The sequence below is a fragment of the Theropithecus gelada genome, chromosome 2 (genome assembly GCF_003255815.1).
Source record: "Theropithecus gelada isolate Dixy chromosome 2, Tgel_1.0, whole genome shotgun sequence".
Taxonomy (NCBI): domain Eukaryota; kingdom Metazoa; phylum Chordata; class Mammalia; order Primates; family Cercopithecidae; genus Theropithecus; species Theropithecus gelada.
In genome coordinates this window covers 53,480,917-53,492,959 of record NC_037669.1, presented here as the reverse complement: position 1 = coordinate 53,492,959, position 12,043 = coordinate 53,480,917, and the positions used below count along the sequence as shown (strand labels likewise).

At 43.9% G+C, this 12,043-nt stretch overlaps 1 protein-coding gene across 5 annotated transcripts in view; it reads left to right on the top strand.

Annotated features, from left to right (window-relative positions):
* The window catches only part of ATG7 (autophagy related 7), a 278,547-nt gene that overhangs the window by 9,914 nt on the left and 256,590 nt on the right, over positions 1-12,043 (top strand). For all 5 annotated transcript variants that reach the window (XM_025374538.1, XM_025374532.1, XM_025374526.1 and 2 more), the window contains exon 2: positions 11,635-11,804. Coding sequence is in view for 4 of the 5 variants with exons in the window: in XM_025374532.1 (XP_025230317.1) it covers positions 11,645-11,804 (160 nt within the window). In the remaining variant the exon portion in view is untranslated. The remainder of the gene's footprint in view (positions 1-11,634; positions 11,805-12,043) is intronic.

Here is a 12,043-nt window from a genome sequence, read left to right as displayed (position 1 = left end):
CCCCATAATGCTGGTATCCAGTGCATCCATTCTCAAAAACTCAGGCTGATGGACACCAGATTGCATGTGAAGGTGAAGGATATTATAGCAGAAGGAAACCAAAATAAAAGAAAAACAGCTCCTGGAAGTAACCAATGAGAAGGACAGATAGAGTTTGAAGACTGTGGATGTGACTGCTTGTTCCCTGGTTGACCCACTGAAGAAGAAATCCTGTTGATTCAGAGGTGGCTTGGAGGTGAGGAGGACAACTCACCCATCATAGCAATTTTCCTAACTGCCAGTGTGATCACCTGTTACCACAGAAATCACCTGAAAGCACAATCACAGACCCATTTGTCTGGCTTGATGACTTGATGTCTTGTGGAGATGTTAGTTTGGCTCAGGGACATCTTGACTCTAATGCAACTTTTAAAAGGAAGTGAGGTTTCCATACCCAGCTGGTTTCCCTGTAGGAGTCCTGAGTTCTCATCTTCCGGTAGAGCCTACTCTTTCTTCTAAGTTTAGAACTTTTTTCCTTCTTTTGGAAGAGAAGGCTTTAAACCTCCCTCTTTAACAGCCTTGCAGATTGTTTCCGAAACTCATGAGGTTGCAGAAGCATCATTTGTCTGTAAAATGTACATTGGCTCCATATGCCAAAGCAGCCCCCTCCCCACATCTGGTGATTTCCACCTCCTTTTTACACATCAGCAGCTAAGAACATATGCTGTTTGTCAGCGGGGCTTGGTCATGTGGTTTGGTGCTTATTTTAATGACTGCCAGAGCTTGCAGCCCCGCAGCTGGGAAAATGAGAATAGAAGCCTGCTCTATGTGTTCCATTTTGGCCCAGAGAAGGCACTTCAGGGCCAAATTGCAGTTATTCTGGCACTTCTGCTAAGTGAATGGCCCCACATGGGCTCAGAGAAATCGGACACTGAGTGCTCGCTGCCCTTTAGAACTTGTTCTTTTGGACTTCTTGATGACCTGTAGTGGGAGACTGACCATTTCCTTTTAATTAAGCCTCTGTTGTGATTGCAGCGCTCTTTTGAGGGAGGTAGGCTTTAAATGAGGTGTGTTTTAGGCAGAGGAAATTTTCATAGTGAGCATGGGGAATAGGAACCACATTAGTCAGGCATTGTTGGCTAATATGGGGCAGCGACAAGAAAAACTACCAGCAGCTACCGTTTATTGACTGCTTGCTGTATGCCAGGCACTGTAATAAGCACGTCACAAACATTTAGCCCTCCCAGCAAGTTCTGGAGTAGGTATACCTGTCTTTATCTTACACCTGAGTAAATCCAGGTGCAGGGGGGTGAAGGAACCCGCCCTAACCTGCCTTAGGCTTCTCAGCCAATGGGAGGTGGAGGTGGAATCCACACTCGGGTTTATCTGACTGAAGGACCAGATACCTGACTGCATTACATTACCTCTGCTTTTAGCATCCTTTCCCTGAACCATTAAAAACTCCCCTGCTCATAGTGGACACGGTGGCTCACTCCTATAATCCTAGCACTTTGAGAGGCCAAAGCAGGTGGATCACCTGGGGTCAGAAGTTCGAGACCAGCCTGGCCAACATAATGAAACCCTACTAAAAATACAAAAATTAGCTGGGCATGGTGGCACATGACGGAGGTTGCAGTGAGCTGAGATCACGCCATTGCACTCCAGCCTGGACGACAGAGCGAGACTCTGTCTCAAAAACAAACAAACAGAAAAAAACTCCCCTGCTCTCCTAAAGCAAACAGACAAAAAACTAAAACACACACTGAAAAATTAGAGTGTGATAATTTTTAACATTGTCAGACTGGTTTATGGAAACTAGTGGCCTATGTGTCTAGTTTCCCCTAAAGACAGATTCTTTTTGTTTTTGTTTTGTTTGCTTGTGTGTTTGTTTTAGATGGATCCTTGCTCTGTTGCCCAGACTGGAGTGCAGTGGTGCGATCTCTGCTCGCTGCAAGCTCCGCCTCCCGGGTTCACACCATTCTCCTGCCTCAACCTCCCGAATAGCGGGGACTACAGGCGCCCGCCACCACGCCCGGCTAATTTTTTGTATTTTTAGTAGAGACGGGGTTTCACCGTGTTAGCCAGGGTGGTCCTGGCCTCCTGACCTCGTGATCCACCCGCCTCGGCCTCCCAAAGTGCTGGGATTATAGGCATGAGCCACCGCACCTGGCTTTGTTTTTTTGCTTTTTTCTCTCCCTCTGTTGTTTATTTTCTACAATTACTTCTTCACTTTAAAGTGAATTACTTCTTCATTTAAAAAATCCTGTATTTCTTCTTTTTTTTTTTTTTTTTTTTTGTTTTTGTTTTGTTTTTTGTTTGAGACGGGGTCTCGCTCTGTCACCCAGGCTGGAGTGCAGTGGCCGGATCTCAGCTCACTGCAAGCTCCGCCTCCCGGGTTCACGCCATTCTCCTGCCTCAGCCTCCCGAGTAGCTGGGACTACAGGCGCCCGCCACCTCGCCCGGCTAGTTTTTTTTTGTATTTTTTAGTAGAGACGGGGTTTCACCGGGTTCGCCAGGATGGTCTCGATCTCCTGACCTTGTGATCCGCCCGTCTCGGCCTCCCAAAGTGCTGGGATTACAGGCTTGAGCCACCGCGCCCGGCCCTGTATTTCTTCATTTAAAAAATATCCTACACGTCTTCATTTTAAAAAATTCTACACTGGCTTGATAATTGCTGTGTCCAATCCTAGAGGGAGAATGGTTGGGCAGTCTCACTCCAGGAAGCACTTCTGCTTCAATTAATTCAGCCAGGCCAAAATGCTTCCATCCTTAGCTTCTTTAATCACAAAATGCCAGAAAACTTTATGGAAATGATTTCCCATTTAGGCTCCTTATTTAGAGTAATGACTTGCTTTTTACCAAAGCTAAATTTAAGTAGGTCATCTGTTAACTGTTGGGTTCTCTTCGTAGGACTGGTATAGTTTAAAGATAGGAGTTTTATTCGACTTTTTTATTTTATTTTATTTTTCGAGACAGGGTCTTGCTCTGTTGCCCAGGCTGCAATACAGTGGTGCAGTCATGGCTCACTGCAGCCTGGATTACCTGGGCTCAGGTGATCCTCCCGTCTCAGCCTTCTGAGTAGTCGGGACCACAGGCGTGCACCACCACTCCATAATAATTTTTAAAAATTATTCATAGAGATGGGGTCTCACTGTGTTGCCCAGACTGGTCTTGAACCCCTGGGCTCAAGTGATCATGCTGCTTTGGCCTCCCAAAGTGCTAGAATTACAAGTGTGAGCCACTGTACCCGGCCTTTTTTTTTTTTTTTTTTTAAATTCCTTCCTGAGACAGGTTCTCACTCTGTCACTCAGGCTGGAGTGCAGTGGCACAATCATGGCTCACTGCAGACTCAGTCTCCTGGGTGCAGGTGATCCTCTCACCTCAGCCTCCCAAGTAGCTGGGACTACAGGTGCCTGGCAAATTTTTTTATTTTTTGTGGAGATGGGGGCCCACTGTGTTGCCCAGGCTGGTCTTGAACTCCTGGGCTCAAGCAATCCTCCTGCTTCAGCCTCCCAAAGTGCGGGGATTACAGGTGTGAGCCGCTGCACCTGGCCCTATTTTACTTCTTTATTCATGGATAACACACATAAAGTGCACTGATTGCAAATGTTTAGCCTGTGGCTTTTTACATAGGTATATGCCTTGTAACCACCACCCAGCTCAAGATATAGAATATTTCCATCTCCCCAGGAGCCTTCCTCATGGCCTTCTCCGTCAGTAGCCCCACCTCACCCTGTAATCACCATTGTAACTTCTGTCAGGTTGGTTGGTTTTGCCTGTTGAACAAAGTATAAAGCTGTGTGTGTCTGGGTGATCAAATTGTTCTTACTATTTTATTTTGGAACAGTTTCAAACTTACAGAAATACTATAAGAATAAGAGAGAGACCTTCCATTTATCCATCTCCCAGAGATTCCCATTCAGTTTTAGTCCCAATAATGCGCTTTTATAGTGGAGCATCATTCCAGGATCACACGTGGCCCCCAGCTGTCACGTCTTTGTGGTGTCTTTCAATCTGGAACAACTCCTTGTCTTCCTTTGACTTTTAAGACCTTGTCACTTTTGAAGACTATAATCCTGGTCATTTTGTAGAATGTTTTTCAGCTTGGGTTTATCTGATGTTTCCTCCCATGAGATCCAGGTTGTGTATTTTCATCCGAACACTACAGATGCTGTGTTCTTTCCATGGCATTCTATCAGATAGCACACAGTGTCTGTTTGTCACGTTGCTGCTGATGTTAACTTTAATCTCTTCATTAAAATGCTATCTTAATGACCAGATATTGTCACTAGTAGCTACTGGAACTCTTTCAGAAAGAAACATTTATTCTTGACTACTTTCATATGCAGTTGAGTAAGGTTTTATTTGCACTGATTTGTGTATGCATGTTTCCTGCCCGCCAAAGTCTTTGTCCTGAAAAAACAATAGTAGGTTTAGAGACCTAAGTTATATGGCATATCGTCATATGTTCTTCATTCCTTACTCCATATTCTGTGGTAATTAGCTTCTGGGGTTTGTTCTCATAGTCATAGAAGTTTGGATTATTTCTTTCTTTTGTTTCTTTTGGGGAGGATATCTATAGAGAGTTCCTTGTTGTTTTGTGTGGTTTTTTTTTCTTTTCTGAGACAGGGTCTGGCTCTGTCACCTAGGCTGGAGTGCAGTGGTGCTGTCTTGGCTTACTGCAGCCTTAATCTCCCGGGCTTAAGCGATCCTCTGCCTGAGTCTCCCAAGTAGCTGGGAACACAGGCACATGCCACCACCATTACCAGCTAACTTTTAAATTTTTTTTCGTAGAGAAGGAATGTTGCCCATGTTGCCCAGGCTGTTCTCAAACTCCTGAGCTCAAGCTGTCCTCCCGCCTTAGACCCTCAAAGTGCTGGGATTGTAGGTGTGAGCCACCACACCCAACCTTTTATTATTATTATTATTATTTTTATTTGTAAATTAATTTTTTCTAGAGATGGTGTCCTGCTATGTTGCCCAGGCTGGTCATGAACTCCTGTCCCCAAGCAGTCCTCCTGCCTCAGCCTCCCAAAGTGCTGGAATGCAGGTGTGAACCACTGTGTCTGGCTGATAAAAGGTTTCTAAAATTCATCCTAGTAATGTTTGAGAGCCACTCTGCAAGGAACTAGGGACATTGAAAGGAATATGACCCAGGATCTATATTTGTAGAACTTACAATCAAGTTTGGTGGAGGCAAACAGGTAAGCAAAGAGTTGAAAAACAATACCAATTGTCTAGGTGGCTTAGAGCCAGGAGTGATTAAGTATAGCTGCCAGGGGAGGAGTATGAGGGGAGTGAAGACAGACAAGGCACCTCTGAGAAGGCTTTCCCGAGCAGGTCACCTCTGAGCTGGCTTTTCAAAATGCCAGGCAGTCACAGAAGGAAGGTGAGGGAAAACAGGGAACACTTTTCAGACATAGGGGCTGTCGGCTCTAGGCCATGGGGGCCTGAGAGCCACTGTTAAGGAGCATCAAGTCACAGGTGAGGAGTGATAGGGCTGCGGGGTAGGACTAGAAAAGTCAGAAGGCAACAACAGGGGTCTGGGAGAAAGCATAAGGAAACCATCAGAGGTGTAGTCATATGCCTGCTTAGGATGTAGAATGCTGCTGATGCAGTCTTTCCGGAACATTATGAGCCTCAATAAATATCAAATGAGCTTCGTCTTGGCTTAATGATGCTGAGAGATGTGTGAATGTTTTGAGTAGACTATATTTACCAGTTCATAAAGAAGTATTTGCAGCGTTACAAGGTGCCTATTGCAGACCAGCAGATGTGGCCTTAGAATCGGGCCTTCGCCCTCAGCAGCCCTCACTGATCTTTACTGCCCTTTAAAAAGATTATGCCAAAGATGTCAGTCTCCCTCAAAACAAAATACGTTATTGGCACCTTCAAAGAATCAAAGGATAATAGGTTTGGAAGATCATTTAGTCCAGAGGTCAGCAGACTACAGCCTGTGGGTCAGATCCTGCCTGAGGCCTTTTTTTGTGTAGTCCAGGAACTAAGAATGTTTTTTGCATTTTTTTAGGGTTGTAAAAAAATAAAATACACAACAGACTGTTTGAGGCCTGCAGTGCCTTAAAATATTTACTATCTGGCCCTCTTCAGGAAAAGCTTGCTAAACCCGGGTCTTGTTTGACTGCCTGATACAGTAATGCTTTGTGCAGTATTACATGGCAAATAATCATCCAATATATGCTTGAACACTTCTACTAATGGAGAGCTCATTGTCTCTCTGATCTATTTCCTGTTTGGACAATTCAAGCTATTAGTAAGTTTTAAACTCTGCTGAAATTTATCTTACTATATAGCATCCATCCATTGGCCCTTTGTGGGAAAAGAGAGCTATTATTTCATTTCAACCTTTACTGAGCTCTTAATATGATCTAGGCACTGTGCTCAGTCCTGAAGAAAGATGAGTAAGACATGGTTCTTTTTTCAGGAATCTTCCAGCTATGATTTCTTGGAACCAAAGCAGTCGAACTGCTAGTCTTTTTCTCTCTCTCTTTGTCTTCTTCTTGCCATTGGGTTAGGACTTTTTTCTTTAATTATTTTAGTTATTTCTATATTGTTATTTTATATACATAATACAAACTTTAAGAGGCAAAAAAGGTCCTGCAATGAAAATAAGTCTCCCTACACTCCTCTCTCCTGACCCTCTAGCAGCCTTCTTCGGAGGCAAACACCACTGAACGTTTCCTGTGGGGATTTGATCTTAAAAAACAAAAGATTTAGGTCCATTTGGACAGAAACTTTTGATAAGTACTCATTCAGTGACATTTTCTGAGCTCCCACTCATGCTGAGTGTGACTCAGTTTTATTTTCATTAAAGTCTGAAATTTGCACCAAGTTTGGGTGGCAGACACAGCCCCAGGGGGGTTGTATTGGTTAGCCACACACCCTGCTATTTCAGTTTAATCTTGACTGAACTTCTTGGCCACTGCAGGCTTTCTTACACTGCTAGAGTTCTTGTTCATTACAGTGTTGAATCCCTATCAAAACCTTTCCTGTTTAATTGGCAGTGACACAATCCCATCTTGTGTAACTCCTGGGTTTCACATCCTGAAATAGTTTGAAATAAAATTGAAACACACTTACATTGATGCCTATGTTAATTTCTTTCCTTGACTGTGTCTGAATATAATGTTGAAGTGTGATAGAAACAATCCTTTGTCTTTGTAAGCTAAGCAGAGGCCGAAGTTTCACTTGCACTGTCCAGGGTTATACAGGCAAGCCTTACATTTTCAGGAAGTAAGTAATGTTTGGATTTAGATTAGTGACACATGAATAACTACCTAGGACTCACTTCCCCCCAAATTCCCCTCCGACCGTTACTTCTTAAATCTTCCCTTCCAGCTTAAGGACTATAGTGATGTGACACAGACGTATATGTTCCTAAGTGATACCTTTACCATAGATTGTCCTATTTAGGCATTTCCAGAAGATTCCTCATCATGCTGCTGTGCAACTTAAGACTTTTCTGTTTTCAGCCTGTCATGGAACAGTTTCAGCAGCTGAACATCAACTATATCCTCTTGTGAAATAGGCCCTTGGGTTCTGTTCACAATTTCCCTAGGCCAAATAAGTCAGAAATATTTAAATGATGTGCCTCTTATGCAAATTACTTTTGTGCAATCATGGCTCACTGCAGCCTCAACCTCCTGGTGGGCTCAAGCTATCTTCCTACCTCAGCTTCCCGAGTAGTTGGGACTACAGGTGTGCCCTGCAATACCCGGCAAATTTTAAAATTTTTTTGTAGAAATGCAGTCTCACCATGTTGCCCAGGCTGGTCTCAAACTCCTGGGCTCAAGTGATCCTCCTGCGTCAGCCTCCCAAAGAGTTATGATTACAAGCATGGACCACTGCACTGGGCCTTTTTTTTTGTCTCTCTCTGTAAAAGTAGTTTATTTGTTTCTGTTTACAAAGTACAGGGAAGGAACAAGGGCAATACCTGGAACCCCTTTGGTTGCACATTTTCCCAGTCTCTGCTTCTATAAATAATGTTTGTACAACAGCAAACTCATATCCTCCCCGTGTGTTTTCTCACATCCTAGCAGGTGCAGTCTATAGTATATGACCAGGTGGGAAATAGATGCCTCATTCACAGGGTAGGGCTCCCCTTCAATTAGTGTTCCAGCTCACTTTTGCTAATATTGAAACAGAAGTAACTAGTTGTTCTTATAAACTGTCTCATGAACAAGTAAGTCATGGCAAGTTATGTCTGCACAACTCCTAGAATTGTTTCAGATAACTACAGAAAGGCAGTGACTAAGGCCCTTTCCTCTTTCGCATCTTTCTAAGTCCCAGGCTGCCTTCAGTACCTGGACTGCCGCCTGGGTCCCCCACATCCCAGTGCGGTGATGGAGGAGGGGCAGGCCAGACCAAGTGTGAGGAATAAGAAGTCTTTATTGGGCTCAGACCAGGAGCCCATGGTCTTGAGGACCTCTGTATTTGTCAGTTTTCTTCACATTCTCTTTCGCCTGTTTCTGCAGCCTCATGGGCTGTTTTTACTTCTGGTAGTGGATCTTGGCCTTCTCCTTCCTCTTCTCCAGGTAGCTGTCACTGACTACCAACCTCGTGACCAGCACTGACCAACCAACCTCGTGAACCAGCCACCTCTAGATAGGCAGACTTTATTTTAGGCTTCAGACGTACAACCTTGAGGGCACCAGGAACCACCATCTGCAATTTATATACAACTGTCTGTTATCTTTTTTTTTTTTTGAGATGGAGTTTCACTCTTGTTGCCCAGGCTGGAGTGCAATGACGCAATCTCGGCTCACTGCAACCTCCGCCTCCTGGGTTCAAGCAGTTCTCCTGCCTCAGCCTGCCAGGTGGCTGGGACTACAGACATGCGCCACCACGCCCAGCTAATTTTGTATTTTTAGTAGAGATGGGGTTTCACCATTTTGTTCAGGCTGGTCTTGAACTCCTGACCTCAGGTAATCCACCTGCCTTGGCCTCCCAAAGTGCTGGGATTATGGGCATGAGCCACCACACCCGGCCTACTGGTTCTATTTCTTTTTACTCCCTAACTGTGGACATTCTCTAGGACTTTGTGGGGCTTTTCTTTCTCTGAGTAACTTCTAAGAGCTGATCATTGTCACCTGTGTGAGCTGTTCTCTCAGTATCCATGTCCAGTTTCCTTGGCTTATCTTTGCCCTGCTGTTGTCCACAGCTGAAAATGTCTTTCGTTATTACTCTTCTGAAACTTGCTTTGCCTCTCAAGGGTCTTGTCTTTCACTCAAGCTGCCATTCTCCTAGCCATTCATGGCTTGACACCCCAAGGACTTTATTCTCTCTTTTCATTTCTTGAGTCCACCAAGATACCAATTTAGGTCACCTTTTCTTTTAAATCAGCCCCAACAAGGGTCCCCTCCTTTTCAGTCTTACTCCTCTGCTCTAATCCAGGTCTTCATACATTTTTGGGCTCTTAGCTGATTTCCCTGCCTGCCTCCTTCAAAGCCCTTTACCCACTGCAGAATCATATTCATCATGCCGGACTGCCACTGGCTTCCCACTCCGAAATTTGTTAGCCTTGCATTTGAGGCTTCTCCATAGGTGTTCACCCATGTCACCTGCTCAGCTCTGTGTATGCTGCTCTTGCACAGCACAGACCGTCCACATGAGGACAGCTGGTTTCACGCGTCCACATTTCTGCCATGAGTATTCCTCTGCTCTTCTTGTTCCTTCTGCCCTCCACCCATCCTCTCCCCCGCCACCTTACCCATCCTTTTCAACATCACTCGGTGCCCATCTTATTCACGGTGTCTTTCCCAAGGCTCTGCCCCACATTCATCCCGTTCTTCTTGATTTGAATACCTTTTATGTAGGAGCACTAGCTTTGTATTTCATTATACAGTTTCTATCAATCCAAAGCTCCTTATCTCTAATGCTAAATCCAACAAGTTTGGAAAACTGAAAGCTTTCTAATAGTCTTGGCACAAAACTCAAGCAAAACCTCCCTGAGTAGATATGAGCTGTCTTTTAAAAATGTATCCCATTTGGCCAGGCACAGTGGCTCATGCCTGTAATCCCAGCACTTTAGGAGACTGGGGCAGAAGGATCATGAGTCCAAGAGCTCAAGACCAGCCTGGGCGACATGACAAGACCTGGTCTCTTCTGAAAATACAGAAAAATCAGCCAGTCATGGTGGCCCATGCCTGTAGTCTCAGCTACTCGGGAGGCTGAGGTGGGAGGATTGCTTGAGCTTAGGAGGCTGAGGTTGCAGTGAGCCGAGATTGTGCTACTATACTGCAGCCTGGGCAGCAGAGCATGACCCTGTCTCAAAAGAAAAAAAAAAAAAACAGAAAGTATCCCATATGACTGTTCATATGTTCTGCTGCAGAAATATTTGTATATCTGGTTGTGGGGTAATTGGACAGAATGGAAAGTGAACAGACCTCATCAATTTGCTTTTTGGAGCTGCCACATTTCTTTAGTATTGTCCTTCTCAAACTGGGGTATGTTACCCCTGAGAGTGTGGAGGGATTATAGAAAGTTACAGCATACATATACATGATTGCCAGGAAGGTCAAATTTATTAGATGATTTGAGGGGGGAAATGAAATAATAAAATATGTGTCATGGCACAAAATACAAAATTTCCATGCATTGAAAAGATAAAATATGAGATTTCAAAGAAATTTAGGTACTTTGGGAGGTGGGGAGAAATGTATCCTCATTATCTGCCTCAGCTAGAGGAGTTAAAGCACTGCTGTCATACAGACAGAATTCTGACAGTTTGGGTTGTTGTATTTCTGAGTAGCGGGATGTAAGATTTTGTACTTGCAGAGTTCTCCAGGACCACACAAGATGGCAAAATCTTCTGAGACAGTGTCTGTGTCGAAGAAGGAATAACAGTAGTGCATCATCAGTCAGACTGACTCAAGGAAGAAAGAAGCATAAACATTAAGGCCACAAAGGATTACTTAGAAAATCACTGTTTCATCGGTGAAACCCCATCTCTACCAAAAATACAAAAATTAGCTGGGCCTGGTGGCATGCGCCTGTAGTCCCAGCTGCTTGGGAGGCTGAGGCAGGAGAATTGTTTGAACCCGGGAGGCGGAGGTTGTAGTGAGCCGAGATCGCGCCACTGCACTCCAGCCTGGGTTACAGAGCGAGACTCCATCTCAATTAAAAAAAAAAAAAAAAAAAAGAAAAATCGCTGTCGTGAGGAGAATCGGCTTGACAACACAGGCCAATTAGGATGGTTTTCAAAGTTGTGTCTTAGGTGAAATAAGCCAGTCATAAAAACACAAATACTGTATGATTCCATTTACATGAAGTAGTCAGACCCGTATAGACAGAAAGTAGAATGGTGGGTACAAGGTCCTGGGAGAAAGGAAATGGGGAGTTATTGTTTAAAGAGTATAGAGTTCCAGTTTTGCAAGAGGAAAAAGTTCTGGAGATCTGTTTTATAACATTGTGATTATACTTAATACCACCCAACTGTACACTTCAAAATAATGAAGATGGTAAAGTATATGTTATGTGTTTCTTACCACAATCCAAAAAGAAGTTGTGTCTTAAGGTAGCCTGTAAACATCTCATTACTTTTTGTTTGTTTGAATTAAGCTTTATTACAAGTGTTCTCTCTCATCAGGTTTTGCATGGATATGTTATTTTGCTGTGTTCTGTTTTGTTTTTTAGTAGGCAAGAAATAATGGCAGCAGCTACGGGGGATCCTGGACTCTCTAAACTGCAGTTTGCCCCCTTTAGCAGTGCCTTGGATGTTGGGTTCTGGCATGAGTTGACCCAGAAGAAGCTGAATGAGTATCGGCTGGATGAAGCTCCCAAGGACATTAAGGGTTATTACTACAATGGTAGGTGATTGTAAATTTCATTTTCCATTGTCTTCTGTTATCCTCTCTGTCCTCCAGTATAGTGTCAGCTTTCCTTTAGAAAGAGACAGCCTTGTCTTTTGTAATCAGTGCTCTTCACTAGTTTCTATTTTACTTCCTGACTTTTTGATCTCAGTTCATTTTCATTTATTTTCTCTTGTTGTGGGGAAAAAGAGAGAGAGTAGTGAAACTCAAATTATTAATCCAAATAATACCCATTA